The 15186-nt window shown below is 34.9% G+C and overlaps 2 protein-coding genes across 2 annotated transcripts in view; both read right to left on the bottom strand.

The window, feature by feature from the left end:
* LOC118742239 (synaptic vesicle 2-related protein) overlaps positions 1-15186 on the bottom strand; it is a 158233-nt gene that overhangs the window by 60550 nt on the left and 82497 nt on the right. The window contains exon 6 of the mRNA XM_036474158.1: positions 12080-12151. Coding sequence (XP_036330051.1) covers positions 12080-12151 — 72 coding nt within the window. The remainder of the gene's footprint in view (positions 1-12079; positions 12152-15186) is intronic.
* On the bottom strand, positions 3479-3974 carry LOC118742241. Its single transcript, XM_036474162.1, has 2 exons — positions 3887-3974; positions 3479-3824 (listed from the first exon to the last, which is right to left on the bottom strand). Exons 1-2 carry the CDS (start codon positions 3963-3965, stop codon positions 3490-3492), a joined length of 414 nt encoding a protein of 137 aa, XP_036330055.1. The 5' UTR covers positions 3966-3974; the 3' UTR covers positions 3479-3489.

The following is a 15186-nucleotide window of genomic DNA, read 5'->3' as shown; positions in this document are numbered from 1 at the left end:
GAACGAAATGCGGCAAATACACTTGCGCTGGACTCTAGTACATATGTTTGAATGGTTGTATATATATTTGTAGGTATGTACATATGTTTGTGTATGTACATATGTTTGTGTATGTACATAGGTTTGTGTACATGTATATATGCACATATGTATGTAGTACAAACGAAAAAAAATCTAATAAGCTGCTCGTTGATATAAATGCGAAGTGTACTGCCCTGTAGTTCGGCTCCCCGGTGCGCGACTAGTGACTTTGCTAACTCTCAGGATTGGGTACTGGTCCCAAGCCTTTGCAAACACCCATTCGTTTTCCTAACGAATTTAGCATGTGGATGTCATTGCAACGTACCGGGCGGTACGACTTTGCATTACCTTGTTCTAGCAATTTATCTGGTGAGAAGGGGTTAGTCAATTCTCTAGTGAAACTGAGTTAGGTATATGGTTAACTAAATAGGATTGCAGCTGGACCACGTCGAGTATACTAGCGATTTGTCTAATGAAAAGAGGTTTGTTATTTCGCTAGAGCAACTGAGTTAGCGATATCATTAAATAGATAGGATTGCAGCTGGACCACGCCGAGGGAACTAGCGATTTGTTTGGTGAAAAGGGGTTTGTTATTACGCTAGTGAAATAAATAAACTGCCACTGGAATAGCGTCCACCATTTTCCTTTTGTTCATTTAATATTCATCAATTTTTTATTAAAATATGTATGTACATACTATATCATATTCTACAGCAAATGCCATGCAAATCCGATTTTGAAACTTTACACAAACGCAAGCTTCATCAAAATTGCAAACTAAAAAAAATTAGATTTTTTCCGAGTATGTAGTTTTATAGCCCGTAAAATTTTAGTAAAATGCAAGTTTCAAGTGGCTGAAAAATACCGTTGATTTTGCGCAATTGTTTTTTTTTGTTGACGGTGCTAGGCATTTTTTTCATATTAAGAACATATCGACCCCTTGCGAAAAATTATGGTGTGTTACATTTATTACGAAATTCACTTTTTGATACAAGTTTGTTTTACAACCCATAACGCATCACCTGTTCAAATATTACGGCTTAAATCCCAATAACTACACCAAAAATGGACTAGATTTTATCGTATGTGACAAAACTTTTTATAAAGTTTAAAAATCGCATTTACAAAGTTTCTGCTATATTTTAATAAATAATTTAAATGAACCAAAGGGAAATTTTCAATACTTAGGAACAAAATGGTCGATATTCAAATTGCCGACGGTGTATGCAACGATTTATTTGTAATATGATTTATTTAAATAAATAAATCAAAAAAAAAACAATTAATTACAAACTAGTAACATGCTAAAAACTGCAACTATTTACAGGTTTTTTTTAATTGTGCGCTTTTTTTTGGAGCTGCATGGCTTTTCTGAGCTGGTCTTCTGGAGAGCCTGCACCTTCAACCATAGAAATCGATTCTGCAAAGTTTTTGGGTTATTTACAATTAGTTCAGTTATTATTTCAGCATTTAATTTACAGTGCCGCCCAAAATTATTGGCATAGAGAATTACTCACAATGTATGCACAGTTTTTTATTATAATTTCTTTTAAAATTATAGTTTATACTACAACAAAAAACATTTTTATTTTACAAACTTCTTAACTATGTGCAAAACTCTGGAAAATTCAATAAATTTGCACACAAACTTGTAAATTTTTAATTAGATTTTCTAAAACGCAAGTTTCAAGTTGCCAAAAAATCAACTAGATTTTTTAGCAACTTTAGCCTTGCACATTTTATACTAAAATTTAATGGGCTGCAAATCTACAAAGAAATCTTTCTAGAAAATCTATGTAATTAAAAAGTTACGCATTTTTATGGAAGTTTATTGAATTTACCTGAGTTTTACTCAGAATTTAGAAGTATTGTTTTATATTTTCTGTTGTAGTATAAACTATATTTTTAAACAAAAATTTGGAAAGAGATTAGAATAAAAAACTTGGCATACATTGCGAAAAATTCTCTGTGCTAATAATTTTGTGCGGACCGTACATTACTACATACCAATTAAAGCTCTAAAAAAGTGTTTCAGGCTTTTGAGGGATGCTTTGCCTATAGGTTTGCCAGATTTTGAAACGGAGAAAGGAGTACATTTATATTTTCGATAGAAAAAAAGCAGTACATGACATGAAAAAGGAGTAAATTTTTTTTAAATTTTTTTGTGCAATTTATTGTTACAAATTACCATTAATTAGGTACAAAAAACAAAGATATCTTGGAAATCTTTTTCAAAGCAACAATAAATGTGAAAAATAAATAACTATATGGGTTTGCTTTCCAATAGGGACGGTTGTTAAAGAGACGGTGATCGAAGGGGAAGTGTACGTGGCACCTTTTCCGACCTTTTTGGAGAGGGCATGAACCGTCATTGACAAAAATGTTACTCCCGACCACCTAGGGCCCCTATGGACCCATTAGAAAAATTGCCAAAAGTCACAATTTCCACTTGCGTCCACAGTATTTTTGCGTAGAATTCAGTTCTCAATGACCGCCCTAATAGGGAAGTTTCCCCAACTAAAAAACTAAAAACTACAAAAGAATTCCAGACTCTTTCTGAATGTATGGCCATTTTTTTAATTTAAGCCTTATAATTAATTTAATATTTTTCTGATTTTTATACACGAGCCCTGTCCCTAAGGCTATACTTACACCTTTTCACTATGACATTTAACTTTGCTTACTAAGTAGTGTTTGCCACAATATGAAGTACAGCGCGCAAAATAATAACAGTCGTACAGGTTTTTTTTAAAGTAAAAGGGTTCTTTATAGATTTTGTGTTTTTTTTGTTAACTTTGTAAATACTTTACTTTAATTTTATTAATTGGTTTTAAAATTTTAATCCTGATTTGCATTTGCAAGATTTGGGAGATAAGTACATGCGGCACGAACCTCATTTTCAGGTGTATTTTTTCTTAGATTTTGTATAAAAAAAAAGAAAAAACCTGTATAGGATTGGTCGAATTAATGAGTATGAGACCTTATGTTGGACAAAAGACGGATTATAAAGGACCCAAATGGGGGAAATTAGACTATGGTTACAGAAGATATGTAATAAAGTAACCGACGAAGACTTGCGCTTTTCTCCCAAACCCCCTGGTAAACCCAAATGAAGGTTAAATTTAAAGACTATACAATAACTACTTTTTTTACTTGCGCTTTTCTCTCAAAGTGTTTACCGGTAAACCCCAAACCCAAATGAAGGTTGAACTTTAAAAATAAATTCAACAAATTGAAGTAAAATCTGTGGATAATTTATTTTTCAACAAAAAAACTGTGCAACAGATATTATTTTATACCCTGTATATGATAAAATATTAATAGCTGGAAAAAGGAGTACAAAAGAAGTACAAAGCTAATAAAGGAGTACATTTCCAGATATTTTTTTTTGGGAGTACAAGGGAGTACAGTGCGATAAAAAGGAGTACGTTTACTCCCAAAAGCAGTACGTCTGGCAACCCTATTTGCCTAGCACCCCGTCAATGTTGTATAACATTGTGACCGCGTCGGCGATGATATTTTTTGAGTTTTTGCATACACCACCAGGAAGCAAGAGCCAACGCATAGTTTTGACCTGAAATAAGTGAAGAGTTTGATATTACTACCTTTTTGATTGTAAAAGAACTTTAACTTACATAAGACACGCGATTCCCCCTCTCTGTCCTTATCAATTTGTTCCACTGCGTTGATTGAATTAAAGGGGAATTTAGCTGATAGGTTCTCTTCATAGATACGCGTAGCTTGCAACTGCTGAAACAAAACCATGAGCTCCGCGACTTCCCCTAGCAAAACTTCCTGTTGGTCTAGAATTTATTAAATTAAATTAGAGTCAATAAGCATTTTAAAAAGAGAGAGATATACATACGTGTTATGTCTGATAACTGCAGCTCCAACGTTGCTGGAAACAATAATTCAATAATTAAATAATATAAATCAGTTGGCATTTACAAAAGAGTATAATACCTTTTGAATTCAAAAACTCCTGCTTCATTGTTGCTATAAATAATAAAGTAAATAAATTAATTATATAAATCAGTATGCATTTGAAAAGGAGTGATTTAGTTACCTGTGGCATTCAAAAATTAAATATCCGTTTTAAATGCCTTTTTCTTACCATTTTTATTGTTACCTCTTTTACACAAGTATATTTTATATATTATAATATTATATTTAATAATGACGCTTGCCTTTTTATTTTATCGCGTGCCACACAGAGACGTGTATATAAACTAAATATCAAAATAACACTGAAGTTTCAAAAGCAATAGCAACGCGCTGTCTTTTTATGTTGTCGCGTGCCACACAGAAACGTTTGCAAAGACAATAGGAGTTCTACTGCTATTTTATCTCGTATTTTCGTTTGACCGAAAAGCGTCGCAATACCATTCTGTAGTGAATTTCCCAACGACCAGTAATGTATAGAATCGTTAGTATAGTCAAAAAATTTGATCGCCGCATAACCATTTGTTAGCGAATTACCTAAAGCTCGGTAATGCATAAAATCGGTAGTCTGTGGTCGTTGCTTGACACCTTCCGAACTACAGGGTATTGAAGCGTACCGAGCGGTACGCGTGGCATGATCTTTCGGTAGCGATTACCTGGTGCGAAAGTGGCGTTTACCAATCGCTAGCGTATTTCCTAACTACTAGTAATGCACAAAATCGCTAGTATATGAAATTTTCAATATGAGCGTCGCATTACCTGCCGCTAGCGAATTCCCTTACAATGGGTAATGCCTGGAATCGTTAGCTTAAGGTCGTGTCTTGCCACCAGCAGAACTACAGGTTGATTGTCAAAAATTATGTGTTCGTTGTACATTTGTTCATGTTTGTCATTGTGCGTGTAATTTTCTAGAGTAGTTTTGTGCTCTCGCTATCTCCCTGTATTAACTCGTCCTTCGTTGGTATACTCTGATGAACATATCGCACGCCGTCTTTAAAAGAATCACAACTCAAAATATGGCATTTTTGAGGTTATGCGCTAAAAATGTACGCAGAGCTTTAATTTACCTTTCAGCAAAAGCTGGAGCAAATTTTTGTTATAATTTGTAAAAAAAAACCTAAGGTAAAGTAGTTTTTCGCATTTTCTGACAAACGTATTATTTTGAGGTGTGGCTCTTTTGAAGACGGTGTGCGATATGTGAGGATGATAGTAACGCCAACTTATAGAAGGTAGTGATATAGGAGCAGTTGAAATTTTCGCCCGACGTTTCTTAAGGAAAGCCATAAACGTAGCGACCGTTGGTTCATCTTGGTGTTATTTTGCTCTAGATTACACCGTTTGTGGGCCTGTTGAATGAATTTATGTCTTGGTTGTATGAAAAATCAAAAAAATTTGGATTTTCTGGCAAGTTGTACAACTTATCGCTACATTAATGGCCATGTTGTACAAACTCATTTAATTTGCCTTTAGTTTGGAACTTGGTATGGAGATATATGAAATCCATCGCATACTCTTGGAGAAAAATTGGAGCTATCGGAAAAGGGGGCGTGGCAGCTCCCATACAAACCGAATATTCATACTGCATATCTCTGAAATTGTGCATGGTTGAGTGATGAAACTTGGTATTGGCGCACATGAAATCGATCGCATAATCTTGGAGGAAAATTTTACATATTTGGAAAAGGGGGCGTGGCACCTCCCTTTCAAACCGAATTTTTCATACTGCATATTTCTGGAAATGTTCATGATAGAGTACTGGAATTTTATACGGGCGTGGCACCTCCCATACAAGTCGATTGGAACTTGGTGTGGTTATATATGAAATTAATCGCATAGTCATGGAGAAAATATGGACTTATTAGAAAAGGGGGCGTGGCACCTACCATACAAGCCAAATTTAATACTGCATATCTCTAGAAGTGTTCATGGTACAGTACTAGAACATCTCATAAGGAGATATATGAAATTAATCCCATACTCATTGAGAAAAATGGGCTGTTTGAGGAGAGGGCGTGGAAAAGTACAAACATACTGACTTTTACTTATCTTTGAATGTGTACATAGTTCTTCTGTAGGTATATTTGTGAGTGAAATCCTAAATGGCTGGAGGGATTTTAACAAAGTTTTGTGTGTTTGTTTGAGTGGGTATCTGGATAGCAAAACCATTTTGAATGATCCGATTTGGCGAATATTCAAAATATGTACTGGAAACGGTAAAGGCAGTCCAATTTCCAGGTGGTGCTGAGGTCGAGTTATTACTAAAAATCGACAAGTGATAAAAGGTGCCGTAAATGTCAGACTAGATCGACCTGCTGCACCATCGAGTATATCGAAATCTCGTGTCTTACGATTGGCCCAATGGATGTGATTTGCCAGTATTATTATGCGTTAAAGCTTCATTCGAAGAAACCAGATTTGAGTTGTGCAGTGGTAAATCTCAAATCACCACCCTAGAAAAAGCTTAAAAGCCAGTTTCATGAAAGCAATTTAATGAAAATTAATTTTTTTAATTGAATTTAATATAGAACCTGACAGAAAAAAATCTTAACTTAAATTGCTTCCGCGAAACTTTCTTTTAAGGTATTTCATCTCAGTCCATGTATGTATGTATATTGTATTTCTTTTGAACAAGGATACGCATTCATTTTGAAATTGCCACCAACTATAAGATAAAGTTTCTAGGGCACATTCACTATGGATCCGGATCATTGTTGCCACCAGGGAACTTCTCATGGACACAGCACTTTCGTTCGGTTATTTAAGGGGGCCAACGACCACAGTCTTAGCCGATGAATGTGTCAGTACAAATTGTAAATGTGGATTGTTGGAGAAACTTTTGAACCAAAATGTTTAAATTAAAAATCTAATTTTGGGCGGTACGAAGTTCGTCGTATCTGCTAGTATTATGTAAATGAAAAAATAACAAAGTGCATGCGAACATGTTTCCAAAAAAATTAACAATGATCCTTGAAACTTATTTATACGTCTCCGTTAACTCTCAGCAACAACAATTTTTGGAAATTGTTGTCAAAACAGCAATTTTTCGAAGTTGTTGTCAGGAAGCGTTCAACGGTGTGGGGTATTCAGCAAACGTAAAAAGCCTTTATACTACGATCGAAGATGGCAAGGGATTTCAATCAAATGAATAATTTAGTTAAAAATTATTGCATTCTTTAACACCTCTGGTATCCACAGACCTACGCGATTCTGTCGGTGCGAATCTATTCCGACAAAAATTAATACAATACCGACCATAGTTCTTAATTCACAACCACACACTTATGCCATTTTGCTGCAGCGATTTATTCTAACTTTCGTCGTTCCAAAATCGCAGACTGCTGTGGTTTAGGAATGGAAAAGGTCATAAGAAGGGGTTAGATCAGTAGATCTGAAATTCTGTTGAGATAATTAAGTTTAAAGTTGATTACTTATAGTAAATTCTGGGTAAATGCATTTGAAATGATTCTTGCCTAAATGAATGCAGGTGAATTAATTAATTCAAAGAATGTGTGCTCTTTGTCACCAAATAAACACTATATTTAACTAGACATATATGGGTATAACTTATATTTTAACAAAATGTTACTTAGACCCTTATGATTCTAACGGATTTTGTAAAATTAGAAACAAATTAACCCAAAAAAAACAAAATATGTCTGATATGGTGAAAACTTCGCCAAGTATACCAGGAAAAATATTTTATGGCAGCATTTTGTTCAAACTGATGGCATACGGAGTCCAAATAAAATTGTAATTATGTGAATGCACATTCTTTATATCTCAAAAACTGTTTTACTTTCCTGTATTTCGATTTCGTATTCGGATTCAGTGGGAAATTCTTCATAAAAATGTATACAACAATGTCGCGGCTGGCCAACTGTTTCTAAAACAAAATTGTAATTAAATGAGTGCACTTTTTCAGATCTCAAAAACCTGAAATTCGTCTAAATTTCAAAAACTGCTCGACTTTCTTACATTTTAAATTCGTGTTCGGATTCAGCGAAAAGTTTTACATTGGAATGCATATCAAAATGTTACTAGTCGGACATATTTTAATTTCTGTAAGCTTGTGTTATTGTCGACAAAAATGAAGGCGGATCCGAGTGCGTTCTATTATGAAAAACTTATAGTCCTTTTGCTATGCCCAAAACAAGTTATAAATCGTTGGAAAGTTTAGAAAATAAGCTATCGAAACAAAAATGGTACATGTTTGAAAAGGCAAACAATTTTTTTGCAAATTTTTCGTGAAAAATGGTTTAGCAAAAAATTATAAACCAATACGCACGGAAAAAGTTCTAACAGGTCAGCATTTTTATATTCTCTATCATAAATGTGACATGAGATAAGAATTTTATGAAAAGTTGTCACTCTAAGAGAAAGGGCTGAAATTTTCAAGTTTAAACCCATATAAAGCATGGTATTCTGTTCCTGTTTCACGTGAAAAAGCTGTAAAATTACATATAAAATTTCTTTCTGTGAAATAAGTGTGAAATTCCACAACATTTCCTCAGCAAAGTAGTATTCTGTTCACGCTGTGAAACAGCTTGCAACATGAAGCTAGCAACACAATTTTCATGACGTTTTTAAATACACATGTACATTTTAAATTGTGTGAAAGCTGGCACTTTATCGAATTCAGTAGCAGCGAAAACAAAGGGGGCTTAGTCGGCTAAACCTTACCCAAACCGATCGTTAAACTTTATTTCAGGAATGGCAAATTTTTATTAGTTTGACTAGTGCCCGCATGTGACGAAATTTCGGCTTATGCCTGTGGGTCTTTGCAAGAATGTAGTCCCTAAAGGTTTAGCTTAAAATGGTTCCAGGGATACACCCTGTGATCATGTAACTTTCCGAAACGTGTCACGTCCGTTTTTCTGTGCTATTTCCATTGGAAAAATACCTCATCTCAGTATTCTAGGTAAATGCTTCCAGATGTATCTATGCGTCATCAGAATTTTAGTTTATATGGGTTACCCCTGGCTCTTTTCAATGGCTACGAGAACGTTTTCATATATCCCCCTTTTTTAAAGGTTTGGGATTGATTTTCATTTCTACACGGTTTTACGGTGCCACGCCAAATTTTCCAATAAACCTATATTTTTCCATGAGCTTGAGATTGACTTCACATACATTTATCCATACCAAGTTCCAGGACTCTACCACAAATACTTCCAGAGATATGCACTAGAAAAATTCGGTTTGTATAGGAGGTTCCACACCCCCTTTAGATATCGGTTTTGTTTTAGCCATAACCATCCTTGGAAAGTCTGTGTCCGAAATTTCAAAAAAAATCGGTGCAGTCGGTATGAGCAAAATTAACTAACGATTGCAAAAAAGGAAATGAAAATCGCAGTTGACCAAAAAAGAATATTCTCTCAACTTCTCATAATGTAGAAAAGCTAAGAAATATAATAAGATAGGATATATTAAAATAGCCTGCAAAACATTTTCTAATGAAGCCTCTGAACTACACAAATCAGTTTGATTGAAAATTTTTTTTTATTTATTTATTTTATACTTCATTTTTGGGTGTGTCAAATTTTATGGAAACAATATGTGTTGCTGGAAAATTTTCACGTCTGTGAACAGAATACTAACCTTAACTCGACAAAAAACATCGGTAGAAAGAAAAACCTTTACACATTGGTTACCAGTAAACATAGCAACAACGTTGCGTAGTTTGAACAAAATGCTGTATAAAATGTTTTTCCTGGTACACTAGGCGAATTTTGCCCCATATATGTACATTAAACTGCATCACTCCCCATACAAAAAAAAAAATCGGTACTATTATTCCATAAAATCTATTATATTGTAAGACGTCCACAAAAATATTTCGGAAAAATATTAAGATTTAAGTGAGCTGGATCGATTTGAAAATACCTCCAAAAATGGAGTTTTTTATGAATAAAAATAGTTTCTTAAAGATGTTTTTTGAAAAAATCCCCTCAAATGACAAAACGGTTTAAGCTTAATATATTTGCATAAAAATATTTGAAAAAAAATTAAAAAAAAATTTGAACGGAATCGTAATGATAAGATTTTTGATGCTGTTTTTTAACTTTTTTCAAAGATTGGTATAGGAAAAACTTGAATAACTGAACCTAAACTCTTTCGATTTAGACTTAAGAGGTGTCATTGGAAAGGTATTTTCTCACCTTTTTATTTCTTTGCTAATAAATGCTTTGTTCAAAGGATGGAAGAGAAAGGTAAGATGAACGAACGTCATTCAAAGTTGAATTAAGATGTGTTGGTATTCGAAAAAACAAGATGGGACACGAATGACGTTTTTTTGGCCAGAAATAAAAACAGTGTAAAAATACCTTTCTGCTGAGATCCCATAAGTCTACATCAGAACATTTTTGGCCCAGTTATTCAAGTTTTTCGTAAACCAATCTTTGAAAAAAGTAAAAAACAGCATCAAAAATCTCATTCTTACGATTCCGTTGAAAAGATTTTTAAATATTTTTATGCAGATTTTTTAAGCTTAATCTAATTTGTCATCTGAGGGGACTTTTTTTAAAAAGTTCTTTAAGAAACTTTTTTATTAATAAAAAACTTAATTTTTGGAGGTATTTTCCAATCGGTCCAGCTCGCTTAAATCTTAATATTTTTCCGAAATATTTTGGTGGACGTCTTAAAGTATAATACATTTTGTAATCCCGGCGGAAAAACGGCAACTTTTTTTGGTGATGCAGTCTAATGTACATACATATGTACAAACAAGAGCTAAGAGTTTTATTTTTTGTTTAAAAATATTTTGTTTATAAAATGGCATGTTTAACTTCATCGCCTGGATATATGCATATTTTCGTTTTCGTAGTTGTAAAATTTGTAGGATCACAAACCGTGCGCACCCGTTACGACGCACGGGTGCATGAATGCCTCAACACTAATTTACTTATAGGTGAAGGACTATTCGCGTTTCAAGGGGAATTAGTCAATGAATTGGGCGGAAAGTAGTCCTTACCTCAATCCCATTTTAGAAACATACATCGCCAAAGCTTAAATCTTAAAGCAGGTTGTTGAAACTACTTAGATAAATACCCTTTTCCCGGATTACCTGGTCCGGCACAAATATATTAAAATAATTTGTATGTTGTTAGCCTTAGAGTCTTTAAAATCATTCATTTCTTTTCAAAACTGAATTACATTTTTAAATATTCCTTATTTGAGATAAACTCATTAGCGTACACAAGGGGTGGATTTTGGGGTTCAGAAGTATAAACCCCTCCCAAAATATATTCCTGGGTGCGCCCCTGGATAAACTATTTTTAATCTCTAATTAAACCAATGCCTTCCCCTCGAGGCAAGCCTTTGGTTTGCAATTTTTTTATACCAACCAAAGCCAATAATTTCTACGTTATTTTTTGTAAATATTCCTTTAATTCGACGAATAAAATCGGAATCGTCATCGGTGAAAATTGGGAAATAGTCGTGAACCCAAGGATAATCGTTAACAGTAACAATCCTTTTTGAAGTTGCATGGTACGCAGATCTCAAGAACTGTCTAAACTCCATATACATAAATGAAAGCTCAAGAAATGTTGAAGAAAAATTTATTAAACCCAATTTTCTCAAGCAGTTTTTTGTGATCAAAGAGCACAAGGCAACCCATGGTTTTAGCAGAAATTTATGCACGTTCCATTACTTTGTGAGAAAGAGTGATACAGCAGACTGTGAAATATCTTTCTTTTTTATTTGTTCTCTAACTTTACAAAGGTTTGGGTTGATTTATGAATACATATGTAGATAAATAAAATTTAGAAATAAAATAGACAGAAGGACCAGCGAAATATATCAAAATAACAATTTTTTTAATAAGGAGGTATCTATGGGTAGGGAATTTTACGAAATTTCGGGCAAAATCGGGGAATTTCATAGTCGTAATCGGGAAATTCTTAAAAATTAGTTGGCTATCCTAATTCCAAGGGAAAGCATACATTTTTTGAACGTGAGCTACATATTTACACTCGGAATGTGTATGTGTTTTTGTGTTTATCTTCGAAAAATAATCGTTTTATTCATTTGGTAAAAAGAAAGTTATCCGATTAATTGTAGACCGTAAGTTGGTACGTTGATCTTGCAAATCGACTATAAAGAATATTTTTCTTACCTGCTCCAAAACTCGAAGCGCTTTATCGTTGTTTCCATTAAGGGTATAAAATCGCGCAGATTCTGAAAGCCACTGAATAAAAAAAATCGTTTAATACTAAATAATGACATTAGCAATGAGCTGAAATTAAAATATATCCATATGTACTATGCATTTATTGACCTAAGAACCTATTCCAATAAAGAAAAATTAGACTAGTCGACAAGAATCCGACCTGTGGCATTTGACTACGGTTGCCAACCGTATATAGTATTGTACTATTTTTCGATCTGCGTACTATATACTATTGGAAAAGTCTGTGTGTGTGTACAGAATGTGGAATGGCGAGTTGAGAGTAACAAAGCGACTACCCCACTAATAAAAATGAACTTTTGATTTATATTGATTTAAATTGATTGCGATAAATCTTATGATTCTTTTAAAGAAATACATTTTTATAGAGGAAATCCATAGGAAAAAAGGATGTATACTAGAAGCGCGTTTTTCTTTTTAATAAAATACTATATATATTTGATGTTTATTATATTTTTTAAGATTGTTTTGTAAAAGTACCATACATTTTTTAGAAAATATTAGCAGCCCTACATTCGATCATCATTTCTTATGTAAAATTCTCGGCTGAATCCATGATTCAATAATAGAAAGGTTTTGTAATAAAACAATCTTCTCGCTCCCGCACATAAAATCGGCTCCTTTACTTGTGCAGAATGTTGCTTACTCTATAGTTTCTAGTGATATTAGTAGTAAAACCAAAAATTCTTCATTCTAAATATTCATTGGCGTCACCTTCGTTTGCGTAATTTTCTAGAACAAGTGTAGAATAGCGACCGTTTAGCTATAAAATAACCAAAAAAGCCGATTGATACGCTGATTTCAACGATACCAAATTTATTTGGCGCAGGTAAAAAAAAGAAGATATAAGAGGTTTATTTGTATTTTTTATTAAAACTAAATTGTTGAAACCCAAAAGTAGATCATGATAAAATATGTAATATCGAATTAAAGATAATAACTTGTACTTTCTAAACCATATAATTATGCAGTTTTTCAAAAAAGGTTATTTCATTAAAAAATAATATTTGTTCGTTTTTTAGTGGTTTTGGTTTCAAAATACAAAAAGCAATAAATTATGTACATCAGCTGAAGAACAAATTAATTACCTTTATGGTGACGTCATTAGTTTTTTAATCGGTTATAAAGTTCATAAGATATTAATATTTAAAACAACTAAAAACTGAACTTTAACCTTCTAAAACCTCTTCCTTTTTTGCTTGCGCCAAATCATTGTTGAAATGAGCATAAAAAGTTCTATTGATCTGCATTTTTCGTTTTTGCATAGGTGAACGGTCGGTATTCTAGATTTGTTCCCGGAAATTACGAATAACTTAAATCAAAAATTCATATTTTTATGTATTGTTTAGTATTTCCATTAAAACACCAAATATATTGCAAATTCGCATAGAATTAATAATACACATTTTACTTCTAATTGTATACTTTGCGTACTTTTTGTAGTACCATTGTACTACCGTTTTCGCAAAATGCGATCACATTCTTCCCCTTCTCCTACTTCCAAAATACAAATCTAGATAAAGGAGTGTCAAATTTTAGCTGTCACAAATTACACAACCTTGTATTATTGAATCATGGTACGGTTGCCAGACGTACTGATTTTATCAGTACAGTACTGATTTTTCAACTTTCGTACTGATTTTATTCATTCCTTTAATCAGCACGCTAATGTCCTGATGCCAGCAGCCATGTAAAGGAGCGCAAATTCGGAGTTGGATTTGTGGTGGGAGAGAGACTCCGTCGCCGAGTACTGTCGTTCACCCCGGTGGACGAGCGTCTAGCCACAATCCGCATCAAAGCGAGATTCTTCAACATCTCGCTTATCTGCGCCCATGCCCGATGGAAGAGAAGGATGAGGTATCCAAGGATCCCTTCTATGAGCGCTTGGATATCAAAATCGTGCTTGGCGACTTCAATGCCAGGGTGGGCAAGGAAGGGATCTTTGGAACCACCGTCGGAAAATTCAACTTTCACGACGAAACGTCCGACAACGGATTGAGGCTGACCGACTTCGCCGGGGCCCGAAACATGGTAGTATGCAGTACTAGGTTCAAGCATAAAAAGATCCATCAAGCTTTATGGCTGTCTCCGGATCTAAAAACGAGAAACCAAATCGATCATGTTGTGATAGACGGAAGGCACGCTACCAGTGTTTTAGACGTACGCACACTCCGAGGCCCAAACATCGACTCGGACCACTATCTTGATGCAGCCAAGATACGCACCCGCCTCTGTGCAGCAAAAAATGTGCGCCCAAATATGAAAGGAAAGCTTAACGTCGAAAAGCTGCAATCACAACAGACAGCCAGCGCTTTCGTTGCTCTACTCTCACACCTGCTCTCAAGGAGCACTCTTCAGCAACGCGACATATACGAGCAGTGGAACCACATTTCCCGCTCATTAAGTACCGCCGCCGGATTTCAGCGTGCCCGAAAAAAAACTGGTACGATGAGGAGTGTCAGGAAGCTGCAGACAAAAAAGATGCCGCCTACAGGGCCACGCTGTGATCGGGCGCAACGCGCGCTATGTGGGACCGCAAACGGGATCTGAAGAGGGAAGCGAGACGTATTTGCCGCAATAAGAAGAGAGAGGCCGAAATACGTGAGTGCGAAGAGCTTGAAATGCTAGCCGACAGGAAGAATGCCCGAAAATTTTACCAGAGAGTTAGGCGACTTACAGAAGGTTTAAAAACCGGGGCGTACTCCTGTAAGAACAATAATAGCGACCTAGTAACTGATGTCCCGAGCGTACTTAAATTATGGAGTGAACACTTTTCCGCCCTACTAAATGGTAGCATCACGGAAAGTTGCGGAGAAAAAGAACCCGATCCCGCAGTCGATGATGGCGGGGTCGACGTTCCACCGCCTGACTATGACGAGGTATAGTATATAACGCGGCTGAAAAACAACAAAGCCGCTGGAGTTGACAGCCTGCCAGCTGAGCTATTCAAGTACGGCGGCGAGGAGTTGATAAGGTGCATGCATCAACTCTTGTGCAGAATATGGTCAGATGAACGCATGCCCGACGACTGGAAT

The sequence above is a fragment of the Rhagoletis pomonella genome, unplaced genomic scaffold (assembly GCF_013731165.1).
Source record: "Rhagoletis pomonella isolate Grant_MI unplaced genomic scaffold, Rhpom_1.0 Rhpom_scaffold_00007, whole genome shotgun sequence".
Classification (NCBI taxonomy): domain Eukaryota; kingdom Metazoa; phylum Arthropoda; class Insecta; order Diptera; family Tephritidae; genus Rhagoletis; species Rhagoletis pomonella.
Note: the sequence above shows the minus strand (reverse complement) of the source record. Positions and strands in the feature narration are given on the sequence as shown.

Coding starts and splice junctions, on each gene's coding strand:
- LOC118742241 (XM_036474162.1), bottom strand. CDS start 3,965: ATGCCAACTGATTTATATTATTTAATTATTGAATTATTGTTTCCAGCA. Junction 3,825..3,886: donor GCAGTTATCAGACATAACAC/GTATGTATATCT, acceptor AATAAATTCTAG/ACCAACAGGAAGTTTTGCTA.